General features: G+C 44.2%; 1 protein-coding gene across 1 annotated transcript in view; it reads left to right on the top strand.

Annotated features, from left to right (window-relative positions):
• Window positions 1-13,401, top strand: part of LOC147693074 (rab GDP dissociation inhibitor alpha-like) — a 61,739-nt gene extending 48,338 nt beyond the window's left edge. Inside the window, exons 7-10 of the mRNA XM_086936877.1 lie at window positions 1,728-1,899; window positions 6,941-7,085; window positions 10,358-10,412; window positions 12,016-13,401. Of these exons, the coding sequence (XP_086793003.1) occupies window positions 1,728-1,899; window positions 6,941-7,085; window positions 10,358-10,412; window positions 12,016-12,177 (534 nt within the window). The 3' untranslated portion in view covers window positions 12,178-13,401. The remainder of the gene's footprint in view (window positions 1-1,727; window positions 1,900-6,940; window positions 7,086-10,357; window positions 10,413-12,015) is intronic.
• The last annotated feature ends 323 nt before the right edge of the window (window positions 13,402-13,724 follow it).

Consider the following 13,724-nt stretch of genomic DNA (forward strand, 5'->3'; position numbering starts at 1 on the left):
CATTTCCTAAGATCAAATCTAATGGGTTTCATGCTAAATGTTGAGTACGTACAAAAATGCTTGCACAAAATATAAGAAATACATTCAAAGGTGTGCATGTGCGGCCACCATCTTGAATATATTTTCTTATTTTTTAAGAAACCCTAAACAAATACAGCTGCTGAAGATGCATGTGAACTCCACAGCAGCCATCACGAAATGGGATCTCTTCAAATATAACAAGATACATTCAAAGATGGCCGCCATGTCTCCATGTGCATGCACGTGTTGGCAGCCATCTTAGAATGGTTACAATTTATTTTTACTAGAAACGTCAGGGCACAAGTCCTAAAAAAAGAAGTGGGGGGACGCTAACGTCACGACAGGAAGTGACGTCACAAAAAGTGGCTTGCACCATCAGACCCTTTGCCTCCCCTCGCTCACCCCTTAGATGCGATTGCATCAGAGAAGCCAGCGCGTGAGCAGTATTCTGAATGAGCTCCGATCTCGCCCCCGCGAGGCCAAAGAGTGAATGTGTGCCTCTATTTGATCCAGTTACCGAGCTCCCTGTAAAATAAGTGGGGGGACGCCGTCCACCCGCGTGGTACCCCGACTCGAGCCCTGATAAACGTCCGTGGATTAACACGCAATGCACTTAGCGTGGAATGGCTGGGGGCAAGCAGCTGCTGGCTTGGGGAAGGAGAGCTTAATAAATAGGGTGTATTGAGGCGGGGAAAGCATACTGAGATGTAGAGAAAATATTCCTTTATGCGCACTGCTCTGCATGTTGTGATGTCAGTGGTGGAAGGATACATGCCATACAATCGAAACACAGTAATTCGTAAATGCTGCTGTGGCTCTTCCGTTATGGTGGAGGAGTGAAGCCCCCCCTTCCTGCAGCATAAAAAAAGAAGAGAACAATAATAATCCCGAGTTTATTATGTTTTTATTTTATTTCCCAGAGTCTTGGGGGCAGGGTCAGAGGGATGACAAGCACCCAGTAGGAGTGGTATGCACTGTTATCAATGCGCATGACGGTTTGGCCGGCCCTCTCAGGCATGAATTTACACTATATTCAGAAACTCCTTTAGTCCTTCAAAATCTAATTTACGCCTGAGAAATGCAGAGGTAAATTCCTAAGATGGGAGGAAGGAGTGTAGAGCACCTCAAAACCATTGGTGGAAGTCTAGGGGAAGTGATATTTATTTGGGGAATATATTTTCCACGTGCAGAAACAAGAAAGCAAGTTCATTTGCCCTCACTTATACATTTTTCACCTGGGCAAATACGCACGTCTATTTACTGAGGCAAATATGGAATCCAAAACGTTTTCCATCAGTATGCTTGGCAACCTGCACATGTGTTTTAGGTCCAAAGAAGTGTGAAATAACTGTGTATAATGCTGAAAGGTCAAAACATAGGTATCAGAATGTTGGTACTAGTTTGAAGGGATTGCTTTTTAAAGTGACCCACATTGAAACCTCAACAGCATCCCAGACAGGGAGGAAGAAACCAGACTTTGAAACTTAAAAGTTTATTCTAGTCAGAAGAGGCAGCACTCAACCACGTTTTTTTTGCTAAAATGACAGCCAAATATATTTGTTCATCCTGTAAATTTTGTAGAAGAAATAATGGATGGCTTTATTGTATTTTGGCATACTGAAGTGTCAAAGGTGTGTGTGTGTGTTAGTGTCTTCGTAAGGTGCGTTTGAGTCTCACGTGCCATGTTTGTGGTATTTATCAATTAGACAATACGCTGCAAACAGCTGATCTGTGACCCAAGCTATGTTCCCACCCAAGTCAAGAAGAAAGGAAAAGTCATTCGGGTGATTTGCATCCTCAAGCATCCAATCAAAAACACCAACGACTGCAACTCCTGCCAAATCATCATCCCGCAGAACCAGGTCAACAGGAAGTCAGGTGAGACGCGTGCTTGCCGACGTCGCAGACGTGGCATCACAGCCTTTGATCTTGATGCCATTACAAAAAGTAGATAAGTAAATGATTGAGCTGAGTGTGAAATGTGTAAATTTCAATATCCGACAATAGCAAATTAAAGACAGACTTCTTTCTATCTCAGCTTACCCCTACTCACCTGCACTCAGACTTTTCTCCTGCTCTTCACTGTGGCCCTTTGGTAGATGGAGAGGGAGAGGGTGTTTGTAGAAGTAGCATGCACATGTGTGGTGAGGCTGAACTGAGCACCTTCACTATGGTCAAAGACAGCCCTGGCTGATGCATCTTTCGATTAAGGAGGCGGTGACCAGGGAAGGAATGTCTTTCCAGATTCTTCTCTGCACTTACGACTAGTAAGGGGCTCATATCTAAGGGCCCGATTCACTAAGGGCCTCTGCACTCATGGCAGAGGCCCTGAAGTTGTGGGGAAGTCTCCTCACTCGGGGCGGAATCTCCACAATGAGTGCGGAAACTCCCCCACGTCTCATTGCAGGGATTCCTCTCAGAGTGAAGAGGCTCCCCCACGTCTCATTGCAGGGATTCCTCTCAGAGTGAAGAGGCTCCCCACGTCTCATTGCAGGGATTCCTCTCAGAGTGAAGAGGCTCCCCAACGTCTCATTGCAGGGATTCCGCCCGAGTACAGAGGCTCCCCAACATCTCATTGCAGGGATTCTGCCCCGAGTGCACAGTCTCTTCAACGTCTCATTGCAGGGATTCCGCCCGAGTGCAGAGGTTCCCCAACGTCTCATTGCAGGGATTCTGCCCCGAGTGCAGAGGCTCCCCAACGTCTCATTGCAGGGATTCCGCCCGAGTACAGAGGCTCCCCAACGTCTCATTGCAGGGATTCTGCCCCGAGTGCACAGTCTCTTCAACGTCTCATTGCAGGGATTCCGCCCGAGTGCAGAGGTTCCCCAACGTCTCATTGCAGGGATTCTGCCCCGAGTGCAGAGGCTCCCCAACGTCTCATTGCAGGGATTCTGCCCCGAGTGCAGAGGCTCCCCAACGTCTCATTGCAGGGATTCTGCCCCGAGTGCACAGTCTCTTCAACGTCTCATTGCAGGGATTCCGCCCGAGTGCAGAGGTTCCCCAACGTCTCATTGCAGGGATTCTGCCCCGAGTGCAGAGGCTCCCCAACGTCTCATTGCAGGGATTCCGCCCGAGTACAGAGGCTCCCCAACGTCTCATTGCAGGGATTCTGCCCCGAGTGCACAGTCTCTTCAACGTCTCATTGCAGGGATTCCGCCCGAGTGCAGAGGTTCCCCAACGTCTCATTGCAGGGATTCTGCCCCGAGTGCAGAGGCTCCCCAACGTCTCATTGCAGGGATTCTGCCCCGAGTGCAGAGGCTCCCCAACGTCTCATTGCAGGGATTCTGCCCCGAGTGCAGAGGCTCCCCAACGTCTCATTGCAGGGATTCTGCCCCGAGTGCAGAGGCTCTTTAACGTCTCATTGCAGGGATTCAGACCCGAGTGTGGAGGCTCCCCAACGTCTCATTGCAGGGATTCCGCCCGAGTACAGAGGCTCCCCAACGTCTCATTGCAGGGATTCTGCCCCCAGTGCAGAGGCTCTTCAACATCTCATTGCAGGGATTCCTCTCCGAGTGCAGACGCTCCCCAATGTCTCATTGCAGGAATTCCGCCCGAGTACAGAGGCTCCCCAACGTCTCATTGCAGGGATTCAGACCCGAGTGTGGAGACTCCCTCACGTCTCGTTGCAGGAATTCCGCCGAGTACAGAGGCTCCCCAACGTCTCATTGCAGGGATTCTGCCCTGAGTGCAGAGGCTCTTCAACGTCTCATTGCAGGGATTCTGCCCCGAGTGCAGAGGCTCTTCAACGTCTCATTGCAGGGATTCAGACCCGAGTGCAGACGCTCCCCAACATCTCATTGCAGGGATTCCTCTCCGAGTGCAGAGGCTCCCCTACGTCTCATTGCAGGTATTCTGCCCCGAGTGCAGAGGCTTCCCAATGTCTCATTGCAGGGATTCCGCCCCGAGTGCAAAGACTCCCCAACGTCTCATTGCAGGGATTCCGCCCCTAGTACGGAGACTCCCCCACGTCTCATTGCAGGGATTCCTCTCCCAGTGCGGAGGCTTCCCAACGCAGGGATTCCTCTCTCTGAGTACGAGGCTCCCCAACGTCTCATTACAACGACTCCACCATGAGTGCAAAGACTCCTCAATGTCTCATTGAAGGAATTCCGCGTGAATGTGAGATTCCCCAACGTCTCTGTACAAGGATTCCGCTTGAGTGCAGAGACTCCTCAATGTCTCATTGCAGGAATTTTGCCTGAGTGTGGAGACTCCCCAACGTCTCATTGCAGGGATTCCGCCCAGAGTGCGGAGACTCCTCCACGACTGTGGGGCCTCAACCACGATTGCAGAGGTCCTTTGTGAATCAGGCCCTAAATTGTGTAGGATTCTACTAGACTCGTAGACGTCTCATGAGTGCTTACATCAGTATGGTAGAGGAGTCTGGACAGAGAGATGCTGAGATGGGGTGGGGAATACTTTGGGGAGATAAGCTCAATGTGCGCAAGGTATAGAGAGGTGTACTAGAAGGTGATGTGCAATTAGTACTACACACTTGATAAACTTCATCATAGGTTTGCCGGAAGTAGCTGTAAGAGCTGGAGGGAATGCAGCCAAAGGGGTGACACCTTTTATATATGGCGGTCTTGTCCTGTATGAGCACTGTTTTAGAACGACGGGTGGTGGACTGATTTTTAACTGCACCTTTGGTGGTATTGTTGGGATTGTGGCCCACTAAAGACGGGTATGTTAGGTGGTGAAAAACACTCTGGTTTGGCAATGTCTGAGTGTGGCAAAGCTTATGATAGCTATGTGGTGAAGAAAAGAACAGGGTCAAGACTGATTTGTATATGGCTGGGTCCAAACTGGATTGGCATGGTGAGCAAAAATATGATGGATTTAACCTAGATTTAGTTTGGCTATAGTTGCCCTAAGTGGGAAGGGTATGCCAGGATGTGGGTCCCATCCTACTATGCCACTGGATTCAAGCTAGCCTGGCTGATTAGGGGTGATACCCTAAAACTGGTCTTAGGATGCTTGCTTTTCAGTCCAGGGAGTTTCTGGCCTGGCTTTCAGACTGGACGACTCCCATGGGAGGAGGGTCAAGACTGATTTGCATATGGCTGGGTCCACACGTGGGTGACTTTGTAAGCAGGAAAATGATGAATTTAACTCAGATCTGTGACTGGAGATGAATGTTTGACAATTTTCAGCATTTCGTTCATCATCTTTTTGTTTTGCTGCATGCTTCTGGTCTGTTTCCCTTAGGAGGATATGGCCTTCTCCATGCCCCATGCATGCTTGCACCCAGGCATGGCAGGAAATTAAGTATTCAGGAGGTGTACACATCCGTGAACGCTGGCCACACCTCCAGGGTGGGTTTTGGGTAGAGAAAGTGACCTACATCCCTGAATGTTGTGGTCACCTCAGGGTAGATTAGCTGCAGGGACTAGCTGCCCATTGTCTATTAGCTCCCACCTCCCAAACTCCCTTAATCTAGGATTTAAGGGACCCCTCTGACACCAGAACCTTAGATCTTAACAACTTGCATCAAGGAAGTCCAAAAGGAGACCCATGTCACAGACAAAAGGACCTTTCCCACAGCACCGAAGCAAAAGAGGGATACTCTGGCCCTGTGGCAACAGACTTGGAACAGTGTGAACGACCCTTGTCCTTGGCTACAACTCGGCACTCCCAAAGAGAGGGACCCCTGTGGAAGCCAGAAGCACCCTAGTCTACCCTGGACTAGTGGCACCAGTCCCCTGCAAACTTCAGGTAAAAAAAACTCACTGGATCCAAAGAATCGCTGGCCATTGGACCTTCTGGTTGATTCTCCATATCCCGATGGTCCAGTGGGAGTTGTAGCCCCATCTTCCTGGAAGTTTCAGGTCGTTATTCCACTCCTCCGGACCCCGTAAAGTGCCAGTACCTTTTCGCTGTGCTTACCAATGCCAAGGCTTGTTAGTCACCAATCCGGTAACCAACCCCCACACTAGATGCTGCAACTACAGGGAACACCGTGCAACCATCATCCAACGTCAGCAGCTGAATATCTGGGTTTTTTTTTGCATTCTGTTTTCTTGCAGAACCATATAAGCTGTAAAATCAGCACCAGCAAGGCTCCCGTTCCACACCAAGGACAGCCAGGACAAGTCTGCGTCTGGACTTCCTGGGCTAGATAAAATTGATCTGACTGTTGTGGCCTGGTCCTGGGACCCGCTTGACCTTAACCCTGTAAGGGGTGCATGTAACTCAAAGTGCAAGTGATCAATTGGCACCAGTGGTTTTTGCCATTGACAGCAATGTTATCTTGTCTATATATTTTACTGCACTGATTTAATGTTGCTTCAAAAATCTATAACTCCGGTTATATGAATGCTATTTCGTTTGTTTTGGTGTCTAAATTATTTTATAAATTGGTGTCGGATTTCTCTCGAGTCGTTTCAGTTACTTATCGTCCATGTTGGTACTCTGAAATGCTTACCACATGTTCCTCTGCTAAAGCCTGATAATGCACCTGGAGGTATTGGTGCGGGACTCCAAATATACTCTAGTAATGTGATTGTGAATTACAAAACAAGTGTAAAAGTAGGTTTCGGTTGACATGTAAATCTCTGGAAGAACTTTTAAACTTTTTGAGACTCCTACCCAGTCACGCTGGCTCTGTGCTACATGTTGCTTTACTAGATTTGCTTACGAGTGAATTCAAATAAGTGTATTGATGATTCAAATCAATTATTACAATTGTTTTCTTGTTAATTGTTGCTTATTGAGTTCTTATTGATCGGTTACCTAAATCACACTGACGTGTGCTGACCATCATGTATTAATGAAACGCACCAGAATGAGTTACTTTTGTGTTGGGTAGTGTCATAGTTTTAATTGACAAAAGACGCTGGCTGCTAGCTCTAGTTGCTCCTTTATTGACTGCCAGCAGGGTTTGCTTTTCAGTATGTATGCGTGTTTTTCTATTTCACAGATATCTATGTTTGCATGGTCTCATACTCCCACCGTGTGGCCGCAGATGGGAAGTACATCGCCAGTGTTAGCACCACAGTGGAAACAGATGACCCTGAGAAAGAGGTCCAGCCTGCCTTGGACTTGCTGGAGCCAATAGACCAAAAGTACGTGTATAAGTATTTATTTGTGTTTTTGTGCACACCAAAAGCAGTTCAATGCAGCTCTGGAATGGTATAAAACCACCCAGGCCAAGTTAAAGCATTTCGTCGCCGTAAAGCTCCTCAGGGAAGTGTAATGCTGTGCCTGGAATGGTAAAAGGGCTTTGCATTATCCAGTCTGCAGGGATAGCACTCTAGTTAATCCTACGCTTAAGAACTTTGGGGCAGATTTACAAGGAACTGATGCATCTACAGAGAGGCATCAGTTTTTTGCGCCAGCGTCAAATGTCCTTGCGCCACCATGGATGCGCTGTATATACAATGCAGTGTTCCATGGCGCAAGAATTAACAGATGCGTAAAAAATTCTGGCGCATCTGTTGCCCAAAATTCACAGATTGCTGGAGTTGTGTCACAAGCACGACGCAACTCCAGCAATCTATTTTGAGGCCTATACTTACTGTACTTCGTCACTCCTTACGCCTGCTTCAAGCAGGCGTAAGGTTCTGAAGCAGTGGCATCCTAAAAGTGGCGCAGTGAAATCTTGTAGATTTCACTGCGTCACTTTTACAAGGCCTTCCTGTGTCAGAACGCCCCCATGCATACATTATAACTGACGCAGGTATAATGTGACGCAGGGCTTTACAACGGGACGCATCTTCCTAGATGCGTCACGTTGTAAATAGGCCGCATTGTTTGCGCTGCAGTTGCGTCTAAAAAAGGGACGCAATGGCAGTGCAAGGGGCTAGTAAATCTGCCCCTTATTTTGGAAAACTAGAGCAGACTCTTTTCCTCTTTACTGCTCCGCCCGTATGGCAGCTGTGCTAATCCTATGAGCTAGGAACACATATGACCCTGGTGGGCAGATTTAGTGTTGCAGACAAACTCTGTAAGAAGAAGCTGCATTCTGTTTAAACGTAGACACTACTCAGAGCTCCTTAACAAAGTTCACAGTTTATGCTTTCAAATGTGGGGCTTTGATACACACACAGACAAAAACACATAGACCCACATATGTTACATTCGATAGCTCTTGTATAGCGCCCTTTCACCACCAGTGGCAGTCTCTAGGTGCTGAGGTTGCTGAATCCACTTAGCCATCAAGCAAATCACAGGGTTTGCGACAGCTAAATGTCTTTTTACTATTTACTAAACCCAATGTACAGTACATCAAATGGTCACAGAATCTCTAAATGAGTTCAGAAATGTATAACGAATTGCAATCTGGAAGTGGTGTGTATAGGGAGTCTCTTCGAAATTGTGATTTGCAGTGCATTGTATCAACGGCTGGAGATCACAACTTTGATTGCAAAGCATTGATAAGTTACCAACTCCTCAAATGGGAAAGTGTCCCCTTGGAATTCCTTCCCCTTTATGAATGTTTATAGTAGTTTGTTGGGGAGTACACAGTGATCCAATGTAAACTTTTTTTCTTTAAACTAAGCTCTGTTCCTTTGCGATAGTATCCAATTGGAAGTTAAGTCGTAATTTACAATCTACTGCATTAATATTACTATGGTAGGTCGAATTGTTACCCATTCCAAAGGGTAATTTTGTGAACTGACCTAACAGTACATAGGATGATTCGCAAAACCTGATTGGATTCACAAAAACCCTGTGTGGAGTTAGAAACCACTATTTGCAAATCCGGTGTTGGTACATCTGGCCTTAGACGCTAACCAGAAAATATATGGCCTGAGTGAATGGGAGGGCGATGAGGTTGTGTTTAAATTGTGACTCATTTTCAGTTTTTCTTATTTTTAGTGGTAATGTATTCTTGCAATCTAGCAGTGCCCACTGAAAGAGAGTGGCCACCTTAGTTTACAGTCTTAAATCATGGAACTCACATCATTGCTATGTTTGCTCACCTCAGCTGTGAGGTGGATATGAGGGTTAAGAAAATACACTCATGGCTCGGTGTGCTCTATGCATGCCATGCTTTACAGATACGAATCTCTACCTTTGTGAATACGTACCCTAAATCCTTCTTCCGTAGGTGGCACAAGCTGTGCTCTCTCAGTCATTCCCAGCTAAAAGAACAGAGTGCTAGTATCCTACCTTGTCCCTGATTACCAGCTAGGCGATAAATTCCGCCCCATGCGTAAACCCCTGATAATTATCGGATGCATTAAATAACCCAACATTAATTAAATTTCAGCAGGACAAGCCTGTCGAAATTTAATAGGGGAAATACGCACTGTATTTACCATACTATGGCAATTTTGTTGTGTTAAACACCAAAATCTGCATGTTATTCCCCAATAACTCATAATAGGTGCAATTTATCGCATAAATAACAAACCCCAGGATGTCATTATTTACCTGGCGCGATAAATAACACCTTTACCTGTAATCAGGCCCTTTAACTGGAAATTGCTAAGCCCTGATTTACAACACGCCTGTTATGTAGATCAAAAAAGCCTGTGCCAATGTTACTGCTGTTTGCAGCCATTTCTGGTGTATTTCCAAATCAGGCAGAAAAATTGAGCGGCATCACTGACAGGAACTAATGACCCCTAAAACAGGTATAAACTATAAACATCAGTGGTGCCCTGGGTTGAATACTAAATGCATCAGGGAGTTTTAGAGCCCTTTTTGAAGCGCAGCTGCAACAAATGCTCCTAGGATTAGGCTCTTGTATCTTGATGGGTTGTTGTTATGAAATTAAACATATATTTATGACAACAATTGTGAACACATTTTCCAGTTATTAGGGAAACTATGAGGAATAGGAATGAGTGGAAAAATGAGTGGAAGGCAGTCAGACAAAATCTAAAATTTTTAGGCCATCTGTGGAGGAAAAATACGTTTTAAAAGGCCTGAATTTGCTCCAGAAACAAACCAGGGTCACAATTATGAATATGTAAATGGAGGAAAAAGGGTGTGTGGTTGATAAAAATAAACTAAAGTTAGTAACAGGAGCAATACCAAAGGATGCATTGTTGCAGGGGATGGTGTGTGTGTATAACTGAAGGAACTGCTATGAAACAGCAGTAAAGGGGGGTGCAGGAGAGAGAAGATGCTCAGGAGTAAGACCAGTGTGTCTGCACGGAGAGGGCAGTACATGGATGGTCACCCTCCTGTGAGAGGTGGTGCAAGCAGCATTAGTAAATTAATGAAAGACACCTTTGATATACGTGGAGACCAGAGTGGAATGTAAGTGAGGAGAAAGTTGGTGACCTGATGAGGGTAATTGGACTTTGGGATTGCAAATGATTCTGGCATCCACCACTTGTCATCAATTCCAGATTTCACTGCACAATATGCTTTGTTTCCACAGGTTTGTGACGATAACGGACCAGTACATACCAACACACGACGGGACTAAATCCCAGGTGATTTACCAATATCTATACGATACAAATGTGTGGCGGTCTGTAGCCGTGTATGTAGGAACGCAACAAATGCAACACGTTAGCTGTGGCAAATTATAGTGTAACTGAAGTGAATCTGTAATTATGTGGTAAACGCTGCAGCCACAGAATTGCATAAATTCACTGGTCCTCACCATAGTCTCTATTGGTTTACCAGGAATGTATTCATGGAAGGTAAACAAAGCCTAAACATTCTATTGAGAGGGCAGAAAGTAGATTGATTCTTTAACACAAATCAAACTTTCAGCTCCATAACGACCATGTCGGCGACAGTGCTTCCGTTCATCATAATGGCTGAGGTAGAGGTCCGAAGTTACATATATGTGGTAAAAAAAAAACACTACAAAACGTTGTTGTGTAGTTCCAAGGTTGCATGACATGCTTCCGCAAATTAAAACAATAATTCATTTTTTAGTTAGTTGTCGAAAAAACCTGTATGGTCTTAACCAGTAAGTGTAAAAAGACTGGAGCTGGCTACAAAAAACAACATATTTAGTTAATGCTTTATTTTAAGAAGTACAGAAAACCGTAGGAAAACATTTGTGCATCAGTGGGTGTCAAATATCCATCCCTTAACTAGCGCCTTGTATATCTTCTTTACCCCAGTTGCTGATCCATCCCTTAACTAGCGCCGAGACGCCCACGGGTATTCGCCGCGCTCTACAAATGTCAATAAATAAATAAATAAATAAATACTGTTTTGTATTAGACACTCTCCTCCACTAAAACACACACATGATGTCTATGCACTGGCATGTCTTCACAAACTATATTTTGTCATATGATTAGTAGTATTCCAATAGTAGTTACTCATGTACTACATAATACTGTTCTCACTCTTTTGTGAGTGAGTTCATGTCTCTCCAGAAACCCCTCCTAAACCCCTAAACTTGTAGTAAATATTAATAATTTGCACAACTTGAATAGTACTACTGTAGTACTACTAAATGTACTACAAAATTAAGTTTGGGAATAGGCCCATAAAGTTGGTACAGCCGTAATTACTACAACATTACTTTATTTCTACTTTTTACAAAGATATATACATTTAATTTAAGATTATATAATATTAATATATGTATATATATATATATATATATATATATATATATATGGAGAAAAAATATGTTATTATAACATGTTTTATTAACCCTTTTTAATTTAAAAATAAAGGTAACATTTAAAAAAAATGAATTCTATACGTAGCTTTTGCAAATGTGTAATATATAATTAATATATAATAAATAAATAGAAAATTGTACTTGGGGTTTTTTAACACGTTTTAAAGAAATAATTGTTAAGTTAATTTAATATTTAAATGAAGGTAACATTTTGTTCAAAATTAAGTTAGTAGTGCAGTAGCATTTTTTAGTTTAGTTCAGCATTTAGAATCATTATATATCATTAATGAATATTAACATGTAACATACAATTATTTTTGCTAAATTTTTTAAAGTTCTAAATGTCCCTATATTTGACTATGAGGAGATCTCCATCCCTAATAGAAAGCTAATCGCAGGAAAATGTGACTTCTAAAATGTGTCTTCCCTTCTTGACTGTGCAGGTCTTTATTTCCCGCTCGTATGACGCCACTACGCACTTCGAGACGACCTGTGATGATATCAAGGACATTTTCCGTAGGATGACCGGCGCCAGCTTCGAGTTTGAGGACATAAAAAAGTACTGTCCCTTGGGCAGTCGACCATCTGCAGATCACAGGAAGTAAATCACTTGTGGGATGTGCAGGGACTGGGTTGCTTCCATGACCTACAACCCTAGGAACCCTCCATCTCACATGTTGTGTCCCTGCTTTTCCTCTCACCTGCAGAAGCACACAATAAGGCAGACGAGATATTAAAAACCTGCAAACAACAAATGTTGGAAGAGACCCCATGTCGGTCCCTACTCTAGCCTTCCATGATGGATTCATACATCAACTCTACAGAACAGCTGTACATACTGGAATTCCAAGTTTTTGGTGCAGCAAAGATTGGTACTTCCCACCCTTTCCCTACTTTCATAATTCATTCCCTAAGGTCTGTAATTAGAATGCCACCGCATCAGTACTATTGTGACATTGCACCACCACATACCTCAGGCTCAGAAATGTTTTTATTTCTTTAAACTTTAATAGAAGTTCATGTCTGACCTAAGCTGTAGCTTTGACATATTGTCACCAAGAACCACTATCCATCTTGGTTAAGTTCTTTCCTCCTTTTTTGAGGCATTTGACAATGAGTTGGAATTGATGCAGACTGCAGATGGTGCTGGGATATTTGAATGTTGCCAGGAAAAACATTATAAGAGTCCCATAAAAGTCCAGGAACAGATCTGTCCCAGGTGCGCTCCAAGTCACATCAGTCTACACCACGAAGACGGACGGTCAATCCTTCATCTGGAGGCCACGCTAGCTTGGAAGCAGATGATGCCCTCTGTCCCTCCAGATTAGCCACAAATATTCTGTTATAATACCAGAGCTGAGGGCAGATCTTCTAAGGGTCCTCCAGGCGGGCTGAGGTCAGACCTTCTGGCTGGTTGTTTGCTTGGTGAATATTAGAACTTTATTCTACCACAGTTTCGCTCTTTGTATGTATATATATATGCCGTGCTTAGTTTGATCAGGTAGTTTCTGGTGCTCCGCACTGGCACTTAATTGTCAACACTAGCACTTATGATAGTCTGCCACATGGTGGCACTGTTTAAAAAGAAATAGAGATAAACATTGCTGCCAAAGCTATTCTTATAGCTTGAGGGGCCTGGAATAGTCTGAATTGTCACACTTGTAGGGTGGGAGGGTCAGTATTTCTGTTGGTTGGCAATGGGTAGTGCAAGCTGCAGTGACCCCCTGATTTGTTTACAAATTAAGCAATGTATGTGAATGAATATTCTGTCTGGTAGCTACATTAATATTATCAATATTATTATTCAGTAAAGCTTTATAACTAACACCCACATGTGTCTGCCATTCCTGTATCTGAAGTAATTTTGTGTGAGCTATATGCAAAGGAAATAGATGGAGCCATGGAACTTCTTAATTTTCCCTAGACTTGCCCTATCTTTTCAGTGTCCCTTTGCTCTTTCTGTTTCTATGTTGATCTTCTCTGTATTTCACTATCTGCCCTATTTTCCCCTTTACCTGTTCTAGTCTACTTTGTTTTCTTTGTTCTCACTTTCTCTCGTATCTGTCTTCTAATCCCTCCTCTCTTAATTTTCTTCCCACTCTCTCTCTTGTCCTGCTTTTCTGTTTCTCCTTTGTCAGTGCCTTTCGTTCAC

Source organism: Lissotriton vulgaris, chromosome 9 (genome assembly GCF_964263255.1).
Source record: "Lissotriton vulgaris chromosome 9, aLisVul1.2, whole genome shotgun sequence".
Classification (NCBI taxonomy): Eukaryota; Metazoa; Chordata; class Amphibia; order Caudata; family Salamandridae; genus Lissotriton; species Lissotriton vulgaris.